Source organism: Protopterus annectens, chromosome 1.part0 (genome assembly GCF_019279795.1).
Source record: "Protopterus annectens isolate FY-2018-M chromosome 1.part0, PAN1.0, whole genome shotgun sequence".
NCBI lineage: Eukaryota > Metazoa > Chordata > Ceratodontiformes > Protopteridae > Protopterus > Protopterus annectens.
Genome location: NC_056725.1, coordinates 1,157,937,499 through 1,157,958,695, shown reverse-complemented (window position 1 = coordinate 1,157,958,695; position 21,197 = coordinate 1,157,937,499). Strand labels below are relative to the sequence as shown.

At 44.6% G+C, this 21,197-nt stretch overlaps 1 protein-coding gene across 4 annotated transcripts in view; it reads left to right on the top strand.

Annotated features, from left to right (window-relative positions):
* Positions 1-16,401, top strand: part of CEP57L1 (centrosomal protein 57 like 1) — a 971,979-nt gene extending 955,578 nt beyond the window's left edge. For all 4 annotated transcript variants that reach the window (XM_044065279.1, XM_044065261.1, XM_044065253.1 and 1 more), the window contains exon 11: positions 15,984-16,401. In XM_044065279.1, the coding sequence (XP_043921214.1) occupies positions 15,984-16,205 (222 nt within the window). In that variant the 3' untranslated portion in view covers positions 16,206-16,401. The remainder of the gene's footprint in view (positions 1-15,983) is intronic.
* The last annotated feature ends 4,796 nt before the right edge of the window (positions 16,402-21,197 follow it).

Genomic DNA, 21,197 nt, shown 5'->3' with positions numbered 1-21,197 from the left:
AAGGACAAAGCAGCTAAGCCTAGGCAAGAAGAGCCGTCCGTACCGGACGCCGGTTCTTTAGAGGTGTCGGTGGAGCCGGGGGTTCCGCCGGAGGTTTCTCTGGAGTCCCAGGGGGAGACTTTGTTATTGCAGGATGTGGCCTCTCAGGAGGCAGGTCAGGCTGAAGGGGCTTCTCAGGTTACTGTACTCCCTTCCCTTCCTAGGGTGGTTAGGCCCTCTCCTTCTGTTTCCAAGGCTTCTCCCAGAGGCAGGCCAGGTTTAGCTTCAGTTGGTGTCACCCCTAGTTCTTCAGGTTCTGTGCCCAAGAAGCATATGCTTAAAATGGCAGAAGATTTGATTACTTTGATTAGAGGTTCTTTGCCCCCTCCTGATAAGAAACCTAGGGTGGAACCTGAGTTGGGGAGTTTTGAGCAGGCTTCGGATGTTTCAGAGTCTTCGGCTGAAGACTTGCAGGAGTATTCTCCTTATTCTGATTCTGATGTGGATGATTTCTACTCCTCCTGCTTCTCCTCCTGAAGATTTTTCTTTTTCAGAGACTCTTCATTCCATGAGGGAGCATTTTAAGTGGGAAGGTCAGGACTTCTCTGATTCCAGGAAAAGGCTTAGGGAATTTTTGTTTTTACCCCAGCATAGGCCTTTGGCTATACCTCCTGTTCTGGATGTTGTGGAAGATGTGTTTGCAGAGGCTTCTCTTAATCCTGATTCTTTGCCTCCTGCTCCTGTTAAACCGGATAGGTATTACAGGGTGCCTAAAGCTCATAAGTATCTTTTTAAGAGTCCTAGGGCGGACCCAGAAACTGTTAGTCAGGGGCCTAAGGGTGTTAAGGCTTCTGTTGTTAAAAATCCGGTTCCTCCAGATAAAGAGGCCAGGGCTTTGGATAGATGGGGAAAGAAAGTCTATACTTCTTCCACCCTAGCTATGAGGGCTTTGAATTGCCAGTTTCACATGTTGAAATACCAAAACTTATCTACTTTCTCGATTGAAGTCTAAGGTAGGTGCTCTGGCGGAAGGTATTGAGTGTAAAGAGTTACAAGATTTAGTACATGTTTCTGAACAGGTGGGTAAGCATTCTTTGCAATGTGGTTTTGATGCTGTACAGGCCTCGTCTAGGGTGGCTGCCACTGGGTCAGTTCTTCGCAGGCACGCCTGGCTGAGGGATCAGAATTTTTCTGACCATGTTAAGACAAGGATTTTAGATGCTCCTTTACAATCTGATGTGTTGTTTGGTTCACCTGTTGAGGCAGTCTTAAAGAAAATGGAAGACAAGGCTAAGTCTATGCAGACTGTTAAAGATTTTTGCAGGTTCAGCCTCCAAGTTTAGTAGAAATTGGCCTACCAAGGGGTGGACGTATCCTTCTTATGATTCCCAGTCTAGGGGTAGATCTAGGCGTGGTAGGGGCAGAGCTCAGGGCTCTTTCAGGCCTAGAACAGGAGTTCACCTGCACAGTCTTCGGGTGAGGGCAGGGGTCAGTCCTTTCGTAAACAGACCCAATGACCTACCTTTTCAGCTGCCAGAGCCTTCTCGTCTGGCAGCACCTTTGGGAGGAAGGTTGGCACTTTTCAAGGAAAATTGGAGTTTAATTACCCAAGACAGATGGGTATTGGATATCATTCACCAAGGTTACAGGTTTTATTTCCATACCTTGCCTCCTTTCAAAGGCATGCCAGACGTTCCTCCTCAGCAAAGAATAGAGGCTCACAAACAAATTTCTCTGTTACTTCAAATAGGGGCCATACAGCCGGTCCCTATGCCAGAAGTGGGCCTAGGATTTTATTCTCGCCTGTTCCTAGTACCAAAGAAGGGGAACACGTGGAGACCAATTTTGGATTTATCTATCCTCAACACTTATCTGGACATTCCCAAGTTCAAAATGTTGACGTTACAACAGCTTTTACCTCTGCTGGGCAAAGATCATTGGATGGTAACTTTGGATCTCAAGGAGGCTTACCTTCATGTTCCTATCAGACTGAGTTGCAGAAAGTATCTGCGTTTTGGGGCTGGGACTTCTCATTATCAGTTCTCTGCATTGCCCTTTGGCTTATCTACTGCGCCCAGAGTGTTCACGAAAGTTCTGGCTCCAGTGATAGCTTTCTTCAGGCTAAAAGGAATACAGATCTATCCTTATTTGGACGATTGCCTGATTCTGGCTCAAGGAAGGGACGAGCTTCTTCATCATTTGGAATATGTGATAGCAGTGCTAAGATGTCTGGGGTATTCTGTGAACGAAATAAAGTCCAGTCTAGTACCCTCTCAGGACATGTGCTTTCTGGGTGTAAGACTGAATACAGCATCCCAGATGGCCTTTTGACCCCGGACAAACAAAAGAATCTTTCCCTTTACTTTCATCAATTGTCTCATCAGTCCAGGCTGACTGCAAGGACAGTCCTTCAAGCCTTGGGGTTCATGGCATCTTGTATTCTGGTGCTTCCCAATGCCAAACTGCATATGAAGAAGCTACAATGGTATCTCAAAAACGTATGGACACAGCACTGCCAGGATCTGGACACTGTCATTCAAATAATACCTTGCATTCAAAAGGAATTTTTGTGGTGGGCTCAGGAATGTCACCTAAACAAGGGACTCTCTGTGACCCGGCCAGAGGCGAGTCAGATTCTAACAACAGATGCCTCAGACAAAGCTTGGGGAGCTCATCTAAATGGAAAGTGGATACAAGACAAGTGGCCTGCCAGACTACAGCATCTACATATCAACTTGAAGGAGATGTTAGCAGTCCAGTTTGCATTAATAGCTTTCAAGGATTTACTTCTTCCAGGGCAGGTGTTGATTCTAACAGACAACACAACTGTCATGTGGTACATCAACAAGCAAGGGGAACACATTCTTATCCTCTATGCAGGCAAGCAATGATTTTGTGGGAGACTGCTCTCAGTTTACAGCTACATCTTCAGGCAAGGTTTCTGCCGGGAGCACAGAACTCCTTAGCAGATGTGTTGAGCAGACGAATTATGGATCCCCACGAGTGGAAATTGGATCCTCATGTATTTCAGAAATTGACAGTGTCATGGGGAACTCCAGACATAGATCTGTTCGCTTCTCCACTAAACCACCAGCTGCCAAAGTTTTGCATGAAAAGGTTTCATCCCACAGCTTGGAAAGTGGATGCTCTTTCTTTCAATTGGAGCAATCTTCATGTGTATGCCTTTCCACCTCTGCCTCTCCTCCCAAAGGTACTTCTAAAGGTCAGACAGGACAAGCCAAAGATGATTTTAATAGCTCCAGATTGGCCTCGACAGCACTGGTACCCATTACTGAGAAGTCTGGTGCAGGGAGCCTCCATGGCCTTTGCCTTCGATTCCACACCTGTTGTCTCAGGAGGACAGTCATTTACTCAATGTCAAGCTTCACTCTCTTCACCTAACAGCCTGGCATATTCTGTTTTGAACCATAGAGGGTCTCAACTTCCACAGCAAGTTTTGAATGTTATTTTGGAAGCTAGAAGGCCTAGTACAAGGAAAGTGTACGCAGATAAATGGAAGAGATTTTTATTTTGGAGTGCAGCAAAGGATTTTGATGTTTCTGAGCCTAATTTAAGTATGGCTCTTCAATATCTTACTGAGTTACTGGACAAAGGTTTGTCCTTCTCTTCTATTAAGGTTCATGCTGCAGCAATTTCGCTCACTATGATTGTGACCCACCATTGTTTTCTCATCCTTTGTTCAAGCAATTTCTTAGAGGGCAAAGAATATAAGACCCCACGTGAGCTCCTACTCCTGCTTGGGATCTCAATTTTGTGTTGGAGAAACTCACTCTACAACCTTTTGAGCCTGCAGCTACTACCGAGTTGAAATATTTATCATGGAAGACTGCTTTTTTGTTGGCCATTACCTCTGCAAGAAGGGTTTCTGAATTGCAGGCCCTTATGGCGGTTGAGCCTTTCTTAATTTTCCATAAGGATAGGGTATCTTTGCGTACTAATCCTTCCTTTATGCCTAAAGTGGTTTCTAGTGTGGCTTTAAACCAAACTATTCATTTGCCTACTTTTTATGCAAATCCCCAAAATAAAGTGGAAAAGATTTTGCACACCTTAGATGTACACAGGCAGCTGCGATATTATTTGAGCAGAACTAAAGGGTTCAGGCAGTCTCAGCAGTTATTTGTTTCTTTTGCTTTGAGTTCTCAGGGCAAGCCTGTGTCAAAACAAACTATTTCTAAGTGGATTGGGTTTTGCATTGCTTTCTGTTATTCCCATCATGGCAAGGAGATTCCAGCTGGGATTAGGCCTCATTCCACTAGGGCTACTGCCACTTTGACAGCTTTTTTAAGGGGGGTGGCAACTAAAGATATTTTGGAGGCAGCTACTTGGAGTTCAGTGCATACTTTCTCTAAGCATTATCACCTTCCACTTTACTCTAAATCTAGGGCTGGTTTTGCCACTGCTATTTTACAGGGCATTTTGGCAGCTCCTGCTTCTTTATAGTTTTGCCATCCTCCCTTACCTCTGCTTTGGGATTCTACCCAAGTGTAAGGACTGCAGCAATGTGAGATGAAGAACATAGTACAGTTTTGTACCTACCATAAATGTAGATGTTCAAGATCCACATTGCTGCAGTCCAATTCCTCCCTCCTTCCCTCTGTAGTTAGAGGCGGTTGTGTGGGTTGGGTTGTAAATATTGTGTATATTGTATATATGGTACATATTATTAGTGCAAGGGTGGTTGGTTGGTTGTTTGCTGTCTTTTGGTTTTGACCTTTCTTTTAGGGTCTTCTGACATCTGGGGCAAGAAAAGACTGAGGATATGACGTCGGTCATGCGCATTTGTACCCTGACGTCCTGATGTCAGTCTAATGCGCCTTGACCGACGTCAGCCTTATACTTTGATATTCGGGCCGACCGAGGACAGCGGACTACCCAAGTGTAAGGACTGCAGCAATGTGGATCTTCGAACATCTACATTTATGGTAGGTACAAAACTGTACTTTGTCCAGTCTAACTAGATATCGGGTGAAGTTATCTCTAATATAGAGTGAAACACCACCTCCTTTGGTTTTCACACGTTCATTTGGCTGTCTAAAGGTGTATGGAAGGCGTTGTAGTCTGGCTGGGCCGAGATACTCTCTGAGGCCTTAAACCAGGTTTCTGTGACTGCACAGATATGTACATCTTCTAGTGACAGAAGTGCTTCCAGGGAGTGCAGTTTTTGGTTTAAGCTCCTAGCATTTAGCAGGATGAACCATATTTTATTCTGGTTGGTTAATTTCATGTTGGTAATGTTGTTTGAGACCTTGTCTAAAAAGGGCACTATGGGGGGTGGCAGGAGCATTTGCCAGCAGCCGAAAGCCTAGGGATGCCAGGTGCAAACCATCTCTGGCAAAGCAGTGAGGTTTGTCGACCATGACTTCCCAGGCAGACAGGAACTGGATCCCCTTGGAATGCCATCAAAAACTAAGCCAGTGATTGAAATCAATAAATCTTTTGTTTATACTGTGGCATCATTCTAGATGAAGGTAGTATGCTGCTCAAGGCTAGGGTTATACCTGCCTGGAACACACTAAGAGAGCCTTGACCAAGTCTGTCTTCATATAGTCCAGTGAGGTACATCTCAGGTCATTCACACCAACATGAGCTATGACAGAGTCGTAACTGTACTTGTTGCTGAGAGACCTAAATGAATGCATGATTTGGCGAATCTTGGAACCAGACAGGCAGCTGACTGACTTTCTCCTTGTCCAGCCTGGTGAGTGGGACATCCATGTGTCTCACTATTGAGTCTCCAATGACAAGAAAGCTTGATTTTCTGAGTGTTGCGCCTTACGAGCTTGGTGGGTGAGACACTGGTGTTGCTGTGTGTCATTGGTACTGTGGAGATCATCTTAGCTGTAGCAGACTTGTGTTTTGGAGGTCGCTGGTGTTTCAGTAAGTTTTTCGAGAGAACCTCTGCATATTTGGATTTGTGTCTGAAGCGTACTGTATTTATGAGTAGTGGTACTGTAAATATGTAGTAATGGGTGAACTGGCAACCTTCAGTGTTACTGTTTTGAGTGCGAAAGAGCATGGATTCTAGATTCTTGGTGTAAATACATCTCTCTCACTCTGTATTAGACTGTGTTATTAGTAGACTGTTGTCTGTGTACATGAGGAAATTGTTGCACTGCCTCAAGACCCAATTAAACAAGGATGGCAGGAGAAACCAGGGTAGTCCAACTATTCATAATTCTAGGTGAAGACTGTTGTCACTAGGGGGTGGCTTTTCAGAAAAGATCATGGAGAAGCTCGGCGAATGGATATTTCTTCCTGGGTTTGTTTTAAGGGGAAATTTGTTAAATTTAACTGTCTGACTTTGATGCAGAATTGCACAGAAGTGCGCAGTGGTACTTAATGCGCAAACAAGCAGAAACCTGCTCAGATGCAGGGCCTAAATACCAGAAGCTAAAAGTTGAAAAAAAACATCTAATAAAATTAAAAAGGACCAGTGAGGATGCTTATCCCAAGCCCTAGACTGGCCTTTCTTTACCAGTCAGGTGCCAATTGAACACAATTTTCTCACAGATGTGCAGATAGGCCCCTTCCAGTAGAAGATGGACTGGAAAACATGCTCAGAACAAACAAACCACTACAAACCGTTCCAGAAGCAGCAGGCCTGGATATGGACTATACTACAGCTACTGGCTACCCTAGTTTCAGAAAAAAACACTAGAGAATATTTAACACAGCAGAAAAATAGCAGTGAGACACTGGAATAATGTGTAAAATGGCAGAAAAAGTGTTACTATATAAAGTTATTGCAGTCATTCCTCCTATGCAAGAATGAAAAGAAGCACAATAATTTTATTTTTGTCATGCTATTTTCACCAGATCCTGTTTTTTTACATTGTAGTGCCTACATTTCTTAAAACTAAACAAGGAGAAAGAGAAAAGGGAGAAACAAAGAATAAACAGAAGCACCTATTTAATATCCACATTACACTTAAAAATAACTGAAAAAAAATTATAAGATGCAGAGAAAATCATGCAGCACTTAAGTAATACTATTAAGAAACATGTTTTTACTTACTGTTAACTCTCTCTTATCTTTCCCTCTCCTGAGTATTTTGCCAAACATTAATGACATGAAGTAAGGCAGATGTAGAGTCCCCTGCAAGTTTAACAAAGTCCAAGCAAGTCCAATATTTCCAGATTTTCTTGTTCTGTCCTATTTCACAAATATAATTATTGCTTTCTAATCCCATATTTGTCAATGTCCAGTTTACTGATTTTAGTTTCCAAACGTTAATGACATGAAGTAGGGCAGATGCTTTAAAGTCAAAATAAGTGGTGCAGTAGTGCTCAAATAAACCACTATAAAACAAAAAAAAAGAGCATTAAGCATTGCAGTCAACTGGTATTGACGAAAGCGCTTAACTTTTTGTAATAAAATTATTGCTGAGAACTCGCAATGCTTAGTGCTCTCTTTTTTTTTTTTTTTTGGTTTATAGATGCTTTAAAGTCCCCTACAAGTTTTAAGGTTTGACTGTGACAGTCTGGCTGTGGTCTTTATTACCAGAAGAACAAGAAGCAGAATCTTTCTGTTTCACAGCTCACTTTTTGTTGGACAAACGTTTGTATTTCTTTCTTAACATGTACTTCATCAAAAATGGTTTTGTTCCTCCAGGGAAAATATTTTTAGGATAGCCAAGTACAGCAGTTTGAATCTCCTTCCTGCTTCTCAGCATGCCCTATATAATGGAATAAACTTATTCCTTTTCATTCTGGTGTGCAATGAGTAGTCATTCTCCACAAACATTCTGCTGTCTCCCACTTTTAGTACTTTGTGTTTCTGCAACATTTTTGTCAGAATCAAGTCCTTCTGCTGGTAAGATTGCATTTTTAGTGTTAAGGGTCTAAGTTGTTTTCTCATAGCCAGGTTTGGAGCATACACACATTGTGCCCTTTCAGTTATCAATTCTTGTTGTGGATACCAATATGTTTGCTTATTTGTACTTTCATAAAATTAATACAGTCTTCCTTTTCATCTTCTGTGGTACAGCAGAAGATCTCAGTTTTTCCCTACGTGCTCTATTATTTTTTTTTAAACATCTCTGCTTGTGCAGTCTCATATTCAGCCAGCCTTTTCTTAATTTCAACCTCTGAGTTTTGCAGTTCTGTTACCTTATCTGAATATCTTTTCAAAGCTTCTTCCATTTTTCCAGATTTTTATTGTTTCTGTTGATATACCGCAATGCATCATTCATTTTAACCAGGTCTGTGTGCAGCTGCTTTATACTTTCCTCTAGGTTACTGGAAGTAATGTCTGAATCTTGCACTGCTTCTTTCTGAACAACTGCAGTACTTTTCCCAGTCTGTTTTTTTCCACGTTTGTAGTTGATTTTCCCCCAGGTCCTTTATATTTCATTTTTTTCCTAGCATCTAGACAGTGCACTTACTAGTCAATTACTGAAGTTTACCCATAAATATAGGTCCACTGGCTTTCTCTGCCAAGTTTCTGTTTTCAGACTGGAAGAGCCAGAATTAAGCTGTTACTCTGTGTATAGCCATCTTGGAAGTCCTGTGTCTTAGTACTGTTATCGTGGGATTCTTATGTGCCACCTCGGATTTCTCAAGCCTTTGTAGACATTTGCCTTGGTTCATCTTCCTGTTTAATTTATGATAACCGTGTAGAATCTGATTGTACAAACTTTGAAGTATACAGTTGTATTTTCAATTATTTCCTTAAAAAGCTGCTTTTCAAGTCGGTCACCTTTGTCTTCATGTACTTCAGTTCTTCTACACTAACAGGCATCTTCCACTGTTTTCAAAAATATGATTGTCCGTCACACTATCCCAAATTCCTAATAAAGGTAATGTAACTTTTATTATGACTAACTATATTTTCAGCTTACGTTGCCATTTCTAAAATGAGGAAGTAGAGTGCTTTGCAAATGAATGCAAAGTTCATTTCCATTTCTCCATTCATAGTAACAAAGAATAAATAGACAGTTTTTTTTTTTATTATCCTTTGTATTTTGCTCTACCGGCTGTGCGGAAAACTTTCTGAAATGAGCCTGGTTCACATTACTGCTGTTCCATTACACAAAAGACTGTGTCCTTATCCTAGGTAGTGACCATCTCAGTAGGAAAACATGCCCTGCACCCATTTCAGACATTTGCAGTGCATGCTGTCATATGGTACGCAACAGATACTTTTGCAGAATACTGTGCCTTGTACTGCGGTGGTGGTGCTGCTGCGGTAGCATTGTTGCCTCACAGTAAGACGCTGTCCGGTTCGATTCTTAGCTAGAGCGCCTTCTGTCTGGAGACATGCGTGAATGGGCGGACCTTCGTTGAAGGTTGTGCGTCAGGGCTGGCAACTCGGCATGTAAAAATCTACTTTGCGTCAGGGCTGGCAACTCGGCATGTAAAAATATACTGCCAATCATTAGCGGACCGGAGTTCCACTGTGGCGACCCCCAACCAGGAAAAGCCGAAAGACACAACTGTGCCTTGTATGTCTATCCCAAATGCCAGATAACCATAGATCTGAAGTAGGATGTTCATTTGTCAGCGACCTGTGGGTTACGGATCCGATATCAGATCCGAGCCGGCAACTTGTTTCAAGCTAATGGATCAGAGCTCCTAGCTCCTCCCTTCACCCATAATCCCCTGCTAACCCTCCATGACCTCAGATCTAGTTTGCCGTGCTTGTGGATGGCTGGATCCTTTTGAACTCGTCAGCTAAGTGGAATTTTACTGCATTTATCTGTACTTTTCCTGTCAGAATTTTTCTTTTTTAGTTAAATTAAATAAGAAAAAGTGTGTAAGTGTTAGGCTCCCTTATTATTTTTTCTTTAATTAGTTCCCCCTCCCTTCGCTGGTCGTTAGTGTGTGCATGTGTGTTGTGTTTCTTTTTGGGGGCTGTGTGTGTGTAGTTGTTTTTTTCTTTAAAAAAAATGGCTGAGGCCCCAAAAGCCATATTTTCCAAATGTACCAAGTGTGGCCATAAGCTCTCCCCGGCTGATGGCCACACTCAGTGCATTCGGTGCCTTGGGGTTGAACACCTTATCTCAGGCTGTACCATCTGTGCAGCATTCAACCCCAGGGCACTGAAAGAGCAGAGGTCGAAGCTGGTCCTTGCGGGACTTTTACTCCCGGACTCGGCTTCGGCCTCCGCTACCTCTGCTGCTCCCGTGGCTCCACCACAGCCTGTGGTCGCTGCCACTCCTGCCCCCCTGCCTCCGTCCGGGACTCAAACTCTTGCTAAAGTGTCGGAGGACAGGGAGAAACGGAGGGAGAAGCACCACAAGCGGCGGGCCGAGACCTCCGTTTCGGCCCCGCCAGCTAAGCGGGCTTCTCCCTCCACTGCTTCTAGGTCTCCTCCTCCTAGGCTCCGATCCCCTTGTTTCTCCCCAGGCCCGAGGAGGAGGAGACCCGATCTCCATTAAGGTCATCGCGGCGGCATTCCAGGCCTGCCTCGGTGGCCTCTTCGAGATCTACTTTTAGTTTAAACGATGCAGACTTGGACCGGATGATGCGAAGATTCATCCAGGCCCATCTGCAGATGGGAGTGCTCTTGCCTCCCCCCCAGGGGGGGGGAGCTCAACACCTTTTTTCCACCCTATTGCTCCTTCTCCGACCCGCTATCCGGGTTCGGAGCCGAGCAGCGTTGGAGCCGGGGGTGGGTCGGCACCGACAGTACTTGGTACTTCGGATCCAACCCTACCCTCGAGCCTGTCAGATCCGACCACTCGGAGCTGTGGTCCGAGCTTCAGATTCGGGGGATTCCGTGTGCCTTCGGCTCCGTACAGGTCGGAGCCCACTGGTCCCTCAGATCCGACGGTCTCTGCGCCGGCTCCGATCCCTTCATCGGATCCGAGTAGGAGCCGACTTTCGGATCCATTAGAGAGTGGCTCTCCCTCGGCCTTCGATGTTGTGGAGAGGGCTCTGTTGAGAGCATCCGGACCCCCGGTCCTTGCATCGGCTCCACCCTGCACTCCCTCTCTGCTGGGCCAGGCTTCCATCACCCGGCCAAAGGGACAGCCTGCTTCGATGTCACAGATGGTTCCATTGGAACAAGATGTTGCTGGCGAGGCCTCCTCGGACAGTCCCCCCGAGGAAGTTCCCCGTAAGCATAAGTGCAAAAAGAGGCATGTGGACTCCCGTGAGTCCTTAACCGAGGACACGGACTTGGAGGAAGGGGAAGGCTCCCCAAGATCGCCCCCTGAGGATGTCTCCTTTGGAGACATCATGGAGATGCTGAGGATCAGAGGTGGGTGGTCTGCCCCCAAGTCTTCCTCTGACGAGTCCGTGTTTCTGGAGGCATTCGAGGCAGGCCCATCTACCTGTTGGGTGTCCCTTCCGGCCGACCCCCTGGTGGACCTCATTACCACCAGGGCATGGAAGGATCCGGACACCGTGGACCCAATACCGAAACGCCCGGATAGAATTCTTAGCCCCCCCCCCTCAGACCGATCACATTAGAGTAAGGGGCCCCCCCGTAAATGCCATGTTGACGGCGGCAGCCACAAAGAGGGAATTGGCTCAGGAGAGCCCCTCAGTCCATCCACCGAGCAAAGAGTCTCGTTTGACCGTTTAGGGAAGCGAGTCTTTAGTTCAGCGACCTTCTCGGTAAGGTCTCTGAACTATATGGCACATGTCATCAGGATGCAGCGGGATCTTATCAAAGAATACGCTGCATCCCCCCCTGAGTCCATGTCGGAGGATGACAAACAATTGTACTCCACCCGAATGGCCACTCTGAGATCAATTTCAAATACCTCTATGCGGCTATTGTCCCACGCCACAGAGGGAGCCGCTAGGGCTAGCGAAGCAGGCCTAGTCATGAGACGCCAGGCCTGGCTCCGTCATTGTGATTTTGTGGAGCCCTTTAAAGCATCCTTCGCGAACGCCCCTTTCGATGGTTCTGCCCTATTTGGCAAAACAGTTCGCGAGACACTTGTCCAGAGCGAGAAGGACGGGAAGACGTTGTCTGCCATCGGAGTCCGCTTCTCTGCTCCCCAGCGGTCCTTTTCGAGGAACCAAAAGGGTCAGAAGATGATGATCCGAATATCACAACATTCCCAACCAGCTCCGGACAACCAGTCCTACCGTGGCAAACCAGTCCTACCGTTGCAGAGGTGGACAGGGAGGATGCCACCCCAGGGGGCAGAGGGGCTCCGAGAAACTTTGGGTCCAGAGAACCTTTCTCTGAGCGGCCCACGCAGCAGCCCTGAGGGGTTGCCTGGCTGCTCCACTCTGGAGGCAGTCGGGCGCTTCTCGGAACACCTAGCAGCATGGGAGTCCATCACAACAGACCGCTGGGTGGTTCGCATTATATCCAGAGGGTATAAAATACCACTACTCCATGTCCCCAAATCCAAGAACCTCCCCGATGTACCACCCGATCAGAGGGAGGCCGCAGCTGCAGAAATTCAGCAACTGCTAAGAAAAAGAGCCATCCAGCCCGTCCCCCAAGACCAGCGCGGATTAGGGTTCTACTCCAGGTTTTTTTTGGTGCCAAAAAGACGGGGGACTTGAGACCGATCCTAGACCTTTCCCGCTTGAACCTGTCAGTAACCAAGGAAAAATTCCGGATGGTCACTCTTCAATCTATTCTCCCCCTTTTGAGGGAGAACGATTGGATGTGCTCCATAGACCTCAAGGATGCGTACTACCACATTTTAATGGACAAACGATCCAGGAGGTTCCTTCGCTTCCGGCTGGGGGCCAGTCACTACCAGTTCAGGGTCCTTCCCTTTGGCCTCACCACAGCCCCCAGGGTGTTCACCAAGGTATTAGCAGTGATTGCGGCCCACCTGAGACTCCAGGGACTACAGGTCTTTCCGTACCTGGACGACTGGCTCCTGACCGCACCAACAAGGCATCTACTTTGCTCAGCCAGAGACTTCTTTCTCCGTCTAGCCCCACAGTTAGGCATTACTATCAACGTCGGCAAATCTCTACTGGCTCCAACGCAGGTCATAGAATTCATAGGTGCCAGAATAGACACCAGAGAGTTGCGAGCCTTCCTAACTTACGAGAGAATCCGGAACTTACAACTTCATGTGCGGGCTATCATCCAATCAGAGGCTTCACCAGCGGAATTGGTCCTGAGGGCACTAGGCTCCATGGCGGCAGCGATTACGCTCCTTCCATGCGCCCGTTTGAACATGCGGGTACTGCAATGGACTCTTCTAGTGCAATGGTCCTTTCTATCCCTTCCTCTCCACCATCCCATTGCTATCAGCAAGGCTTGCAGGAGGGCGCTACTATGGTGGCTCCAAGCCTCGAACTTCCATACGGGCCGTCCCTTCTGCACCTCTCCCCCTCTCGCCACGGTGACCATGGATGCTTCCCGCCTTGGGTGGGGGGTGGGGCATTATTCAGGCAGGACAGTCCAAGGCACATGGAACGATACAGAGACCTCCCTGCATATCAACGTTCTGGAGATGAGAGCGGTGCTGTTGGCGTTGCAAGCACTTCAGGGCCTCCTCCCCACAGGAACGATTGCAATTCAGTCGGACAACATGTCTGTGGTCTGGTACATAAACAAACAGGGGGGAACCAGATCTTACCCTCTATGCCGCGAAGCCATGAGTGTGGGAATGGGCGATCTCCTCCAATAGCTTTCTGATTGCAACGCACATTCCGGGGAGGACCAACATCTTAGCGGACAAGCTCAGTCGCACCCTTCTTACCCCGTACGAGTGGTCTCTCAATCCACTAGTAGCGAAGCAGATATTCGCAACATGGGGGCAACCCTGCTGCGATCTTTTTGCATCTCCATCAAACACCAAATGCGGCAATTTCTTCGCTCTAATCCCCCCTCCAGGGGAAACTCCAAGAGACGCTCTGGTGCATGCTTGGCCACCTGGTCTTACTCTATGCCTATCCTCCTCTACCAGTAATGATACAACTCTTACAGAAAGCCTCACGGTTGGGGGAGCAAGATGATCCTCATTGCCCCATTCTGGCTTCGGCAAATTTGGTTCCCGTACCTGTGGTCTCACCTTGTGAATCACCCTTGGATTCTAGATCCCACTCCTGATCTCATCTCCCATCCGTCGAACTTACCAACTCCAAACCTGGACAATCTGAAACTGACAGCTTGGTTGCTCCAGTTCCACTCCTAGTTAGGACTCCCAGTATCTCTTCACCAGTCAAAGCCATCCTCGTGGCAGCGCATAAGCCCTCCACCAGGAAAGTGTACCACAGTAAATGGAAACGCTTTTCCATCTGGGCAGAGCATCACAATCTAGATCCCTTTACGGCTCCTCTTCCATCCATATTAGACTTCCTAACTGAACTCTTTCAGGAAGGTGCTAGTTGTTCAAATGTCAAAGTGCAATTGGCAGCCGTATCACATTACCATGTGGGACATGATATCGACTTTGATGTCGGCCAAATTGTGTAAAACCTTTCTCAAGGGCACCTTTTTACTTAGACCCCCTGTAAAGGAAGCCGTTCCCCCCCTGGGATCTCACATTAGTTCTTCAAGCCTTGACTGCTCCACCCTTTGAACTCGCTGCTTCAGTAGATCTCAAATTCTTGTCATAGAAAACAGCATTCCTTGTAGCCATCACTTCAGCAAAAAGAGTGTCGGAGCTTCAAGCTCTCTCTGTGAAGCCTCCTTACCATATCTTTCACCCAGATAGAGTGTACCTCAGGATCAATCCCTCCTTTCTTCCCAAGATAGCATCAGAAACCAACATAAATCAATCCATAAATTTATCGGTTTTCTTCCCTAAATATCAGAATAAGGGAGAGTACAAGCTGCACTCATTAGATGTTCATAGGCAGCTTTGCTTTTATACTCATAGGACAGCTGGCCATAGACAATCCGACCAGCTGTTCGTTTCTTTTGCCAGATTTAACTTGGGGAAAGCTACCTCTAAAGTATCTTTATCTCGCTGGATTTCTCAATGTATCCTATTGGCGTATCAAGCCTCGGGTAGACCTGCACCAGAAGGAGTTCGTGCTCATTCCACCCACTCAATTTCTACCTCTGCAGCCTTCAAGACTAGAGTTCCATTGGATGATATTTGCTCTGCAGCCACTTGGGCTTCATCTCATACCTTTATTAACTACTACAAACTAGACGTGCTTTCTAGAGGGAGAGCATCCTTTGGCTCTGCGGTGCTTCGTAATATCCTTCCATGATGGCCACCCAAGGTGCAGGTAGCTGGGGACTCTGTCCCACAGGTTGCTGACAAATGAACATTCTACTTCAGATTTAGAAGTTATGTACTCACCATAACGTTCCATCTGAGTAGGTAGTTCATTTGTCTGCAACCATCCCCCCCCGGCCTTCTTCGGATCTACTGGTAGTTAGATATCCTTTTGTCGATCTGAGGTCATGGAGGGTTAGCAGGGGATTATGGGTGAAGGGAGGAGCTAGGAGCTCGGATCCATTAGCTTGAAACAAGTTGCCGGCTCGGATCCGATATCGGATCCGTAACCCACAGGTTGCAGACAAATGAACTACCTATTCAGATGGAACATTATGGTGAGTACATAACTTCTAATTATAATCCTTGGCCTGTCTCTTTTTAAGGGTCTGTGGTTTCATCCCAGCTAGAAGTTATTTCTAAATGGGAAAGGATTCAGCTGTTGATATGCAATGTGTGCACTTAACACATTTTCTTGGGATATTTTCCCAAGATTGGCTTTGGTCTAATTTCCATTGTTCTAACAGTCACATGTGTATTGGCCCTCCACTGAAGACAAAGCTTTGGGCATTTTAAAATTACCTCAAAACATAGATGCTCTATCCTGTTCCGTTTTCTGTAGAGAAAGTACTACACTTCAGCAAAAAAAGGGGAAAAAAATGGAACGGAGGTGCTTTGCTTCAAGATGGAGACCAATCACATGATCAGGTCATTCCCTCTTGGTGTGCCACATATGCAACTGCAACCTCCACTAACCTGGTAAAATATTTGCACAGCAGTGACTTGCTTAATGGCTGGTTATTTTTTTAAATTATATGGTTATATATGAAATTGTTTTGAAAGTAATGTGTATTTTAATTCACTGTTAATGCCTTACTGAAGGTGCAGAAGCTGAAGCAGAAGTCTCCCAAAAAGAAACGTTCAGCTAGTGCAGAGCCCAGATGTGATAAGCTAAAGGTGGTTAAAGCGATGCCAGCTTCTCCAAGGATGACACAGCAGAAGTCCGTACCAGGTCAGAAAAGCAAAAACAGTCTGCAGCTGCTAAAGAATGTACAGAAACTACAGATGACCTTAAAAAGAGATGACATCACTTGGGAACAATAAAGGCATTGGTGTAAATATATAAATGATGCATTTTTAATGTGTATTAAGCAGTAATTGGGTTCCGATGTGCTACTCTGGTTCTGTGATTATTTTAACCCTTGATATACAAGTGTACAGCACTTTGAATGTATACATTGTGCTGTGACACAAGATTTTTTGTTTAATTGGTTGTCATAATTTAGTATACCTTTTTATATTCCTGATTTTATATATATTTTAATAAAATATTTATTAATTCAAAGTGTAATTGTGTTAATACTACATTTGTTTTGGAACTTTCTTGTTGGAGCACATTTAGTGTACAAGTACACCACTTTTAAATGCCAGAAATAGTTTATTCTGTGTTTAGAAGAACAAAAACATGGATATAGGTACAGAGATAGAAAAGCATTCCAAGAGTGAATATTTTAAGAAGGGCACTGCCAGAATAAACTTCGTGGGCTGGGCATCTGAAACAGTGTCACTAAAGATTTGTACCTTTCCCAGCTCAGTTTTGGAACTTGAACTTTTCAGTGTGTTTGACAGCCTGATGTTTTCTTACCCTTACCAAAAAAGTCCTATTTTTGTTAAAAGTATTACCTTTTTACTATTATACCAAATGTTATTCACACTGTACGTGATAGTAGAGACCTGTTGTGTTGTGGATTTAACAAGAGGCTGTGTCCAGCATACGGGGGCACTCTCTCCAGATGGTGAGTCTAATCATGGACACATTTGTATAAAAAAGACAGGGCAAACATTCCAACCTCACAAAAGCATACATGGTTACACTCAAAACCACTCTTTGGATGGCCATATGTATTTCATTTTCAGAGTTCTTGTTCTACAAACTGAAGTGGACCACACACTCAGTTGTCCAACTCCTTACTTGCAGACTCATTTTTGTGTAAGATAATTCTCAGTTTCCTGGTGAGATGTTAAACTAGAGGCCCCATCTGCTTGAGATGGTTGGTAGCTCAGGTGGATGTAAAAGATCCCATGGCACCTATCCTAAAGAGCAGAGGAAGTTCACTGATCCCCAGGTCAAATTTACCCTAGTTGTATAAATACCTCCTCTGCTCTCCCCTGAAGAGACTACTAGCCTTGTGGGACTAACCCAGCCTACAAAGGATAAATAAGACTGGGGTCTTTCAGCCTAAAAGTGGATCATTCAGCAATTCTTCTGAAGCAGTTAACCCAATAACTATTGACAGTCTTCTTTGTCCAAGCTTCTAGAGCTCTTATTTTTAGTATTGGATTGATATTTGGTGGCCTAGAATGTGCTTCCCATAATCTGAGATTTCAAGGACATTGTTGTAGCATTAGTGCTGCTGTCTCACAGAGCTTAATTCTCTGGTTTGGTTCCCAGCTGTGGTGTCCTGTTACTTTACATAATAGCTTCTGCCTTCCTTGCACATTAAATGGTTCCATAGGTTCATAGATTAGTACTGGGTATCAGAAAATGAATCCGTGAATGAATGTTTTGTTCTCTGGCTACCCATTTTAAGAAACCATCATTGGTGTATGCAAACCCTTAGTCTACAACAGACCCCAATATTTTGGGTTACAAGTTCCCTTTATAAAACCAAAACCAAGGTAGAGGCAACGAGAAAAAACTCCAAAGAAATAGCGTATACTTCTTTATTATCCGCTTTCGTCCACAGACTTCATCAGAATGACAAATACAAATATTTTTATGTATTTAAATCTGTGATTTTCTTGTATTTGTCATTCTGATGAAGTCTGTGGACGAAAGCGGATAATAAAGAAGTATACGCTATTTCTTTGGAGTTTTTTCTCGTTGCCTCTACCTTGGTTTTGGCTTTGTTTGTGGTCCCTTTATAAATGCCTCGAGTGATGAATCTATGTATCATCAACTCAGTTAAGTAGTATTTTTTTCTTAAAACAACCCAGTCATAGCTGCATTATAGTAAGGCTTTTATGATAGCCATGTTTCATTTTATTGTATTCATAAGCCATCTTTATTATGCAGGCATATTTCTCTGTTTATGTCCAGAAATGTGGTATATCTTCTTGTGCAGTTGCCTGTTTTGCTTCAGTTACCCATCTGAACTATAAGGAATGACTTGCTGTGACAGCAACTTGCATCTTCACCATCTGCATGGATGAGTTAAAGTAAGAGTTTTTTTGATATCGGACAGGTTCTTAGACATACAATGGAACATCATCTCAATGCTGGTGATGCACAAAACTGCAAAGGTACATGGGAGCATAAACTGAGTGACCACCCAAAATTACATGTTGGACACAGATGTAGAGTTTGTTGCAAACGTTTTTGTATAATATGGTCATCATAAAATTACTACAGTGATGGGCAGCACTGACTGTGGCCACAAGAGGTATGGCAAAGTACTAGGAATACTCACCCTCCACAGACTGGAGAATGCATATCTTTGTTATGCTGTTCTTGTGGAAATCTCTGCAGAATAGTTATGATGGATCTGCTGGTTCCTGAACTAAATTTAGCCTTTATTTATATCAGGTTAATAAATCATTTATACTTATATTTAACTAGACAGATAACCATTATGAGGATAGACTTTTTTTTTTGTTTACTCATTGCACTGTTGAAATCTGATATGTACTTGAAGTATATGCAATCTCTTTCATGGGTATTTCAGAATTCCTAGTTTTTTATCTTGGTTGTGGTTTAGTTTTCTCTTCTAAGATTTATAACATTTAGTCAAATGTTAAAAAGTGTAAACAGAAAATGAATTTGTTTATGTTGAATGTTGAGTGCATTAGTTGTAGACTGCAGCTATGTGGAAAAAGATGTGAGCATAGATTATGAGGGCTAATAGTCCTCATAAATCAAGGGTGATGCACCTTTTAGTTTCTTGCTTGCCCTTGTGTGTCCTTTTTGATTTTGTATATAGCATGCATAGACAATACACACCTTTATTCTGCCAGATGCAGATTGCTGTTAACCAACTGAGCAAAATATATATTTTTTTCAGTGACAAGTAGATTGCACACCAGGAAGCAACTGCAAATGAAGCAGAGCATTTCAGGTGGGCAGACTATGAAATACTCGAAATTAATTTTTACAGCATGGTTTGAAGGCGGTGTGGCATTTCTCTTTCTCAACCATCACAGTAAAAATCAACATTCTGAGTTAACAATTATTTTTAACTTGCTTATTCCTGCTTATTTTTTGTCATTCACACAGTTTAGTTCTCATGCCTGACTTGCATGTGGTAATTATGTGCATTTGATGACTAAAGCAGAAGTTTTTAAGTGTCCTTGTGGCTAAGACTTAATGAGTTGAGATCAAGCCAGTACCATCTCTACTGCATGGGGAAGGAACATGAAATGTAGTACTACCATAAGTGCCAACAGTTCAACCAGGAGCCATATCTTGCCCATCTAGTGCCTGTTGCCTTTCCTCATTAAGGTGTGCAAAAAAGTGTCTGAATCAGACTAGTGCTCCTAAACTGTTTTGCAATCTGGTTAGCCCTCCTAACCTTGGGAGCAAGCCTGGTCACATTTCTTCTCCCCTTTCAACTCCAGTTCATAGGTTGGTACTAGGCTATCGGCCCTAGGACCTTTACAAGCCTAGCCATAACAATTCCCTGGCCATTTCTTCCCACCGTATTTACTTCCCTGGACCTCTGTCTGGCAGGGCGACTGACTTGTTCCCTGTGGTGAATTTCCTATCTCCCATCCAATCATCAAGGTTCCTTTTGAAGAGGGCCAAAGAGGCGCTCTGCTTGACATGTATGGGCAGTCTATTCCAGAGTCTGGGGAGTCTATGGGTCAGGAACCTATCCCTCCAACTTGTTTTGTTCATTGTGATGACAAGGTTTAGATCACTGCTGCGTGTGTCTCTGAGGGATTGGGATTTTTGTAAGTGTAGTATGTCCAACAGCTCTGGGTTTGACATGACCTTGTATGTTAAGCAGAGATCGCCTCAGAGTAGACGCTATGCGACAGAGTATAGGTGGAGTTTTTTTTAGACGGTCAGCATAGGGTGTCTGCTTTACCCTTGTGATTCTTTTAGTGAGGTATTTCTGTGGCCTTTCCAGTTGTTGCAGATGTCTTGAGAGGTACATACCAAATGTGGTATTGTATTCTATAATGGGTCTAATGAGGGATGAGTACAGTGGGGGCAATGACTTCCTTTTTTCTGGATGAAAAGCCCTTAGTGATAAGATGTGCCACATAGAAGGATTTCCTGACTGTTGTGGTGATGTGGTTATCGAAGGTGAGACCACTGGCCACCTGTGTCCCTAAGTCTCTTATCACACCTTCGGTGTTTAGTGTACTGCCACCTATGTGGTAATTCACAGGTGCATGTTTTTTCCCAAAGGGGATAACAATACATTTCTTGGCATTGAGCTTGAGCCCATGGCTCAGGCACCAAGCATCTGTTTCTGTAAGGCTCTTTTGTAGAATAGCCACATAATTTGGGGATTCAATAATGGCTCCCAGTTTGCAGTCCTCTGCGAACTTTGTTAGCCAGAGTCCCTTAGTGTTGGCCTGTGCTTCAGAGAAGTAGATGCCAAACAAGAGCGGTCCCAGGACTGAACCCTGAGGTGCTCCACTTGTCTGGAGCTGGATTTGGAGTCTGTTACTTTTGCAGTTTGGGTTCTATCAGTAAGCCAGTTGGCAACCCATCGAGTAATGTAGGGATTAATGCCCAGCTTAGTAAGTTTATCTATGATTCCAGAGTGGGGAATGGTGTTGAAGGCCTTGGTGAGGTCCAGGTAGGCTGTGTGGACCACCTTACCCTTGTCCAGGGCTCTGGAGACTGATTCAAAGTAGTCAATCAGGTTCATTAGACAAGATCGGCCCTTATCGAGCCCAAACTACATGAGTTCCACTGGTTGCCAATGTCTGTTTATAAGTTCCATGATAATACGTTCCATGGCCTTGCAGATCGGGCTTGTCAGACTGATGGGGCTGTAGTTCCCAGGATCCAAGGTGGATCCCCCCTTGTGGAGTGGAGTAACTGTAGCTGTGTGCCACTCAGTGGGCATGAAGCCTGAGGTG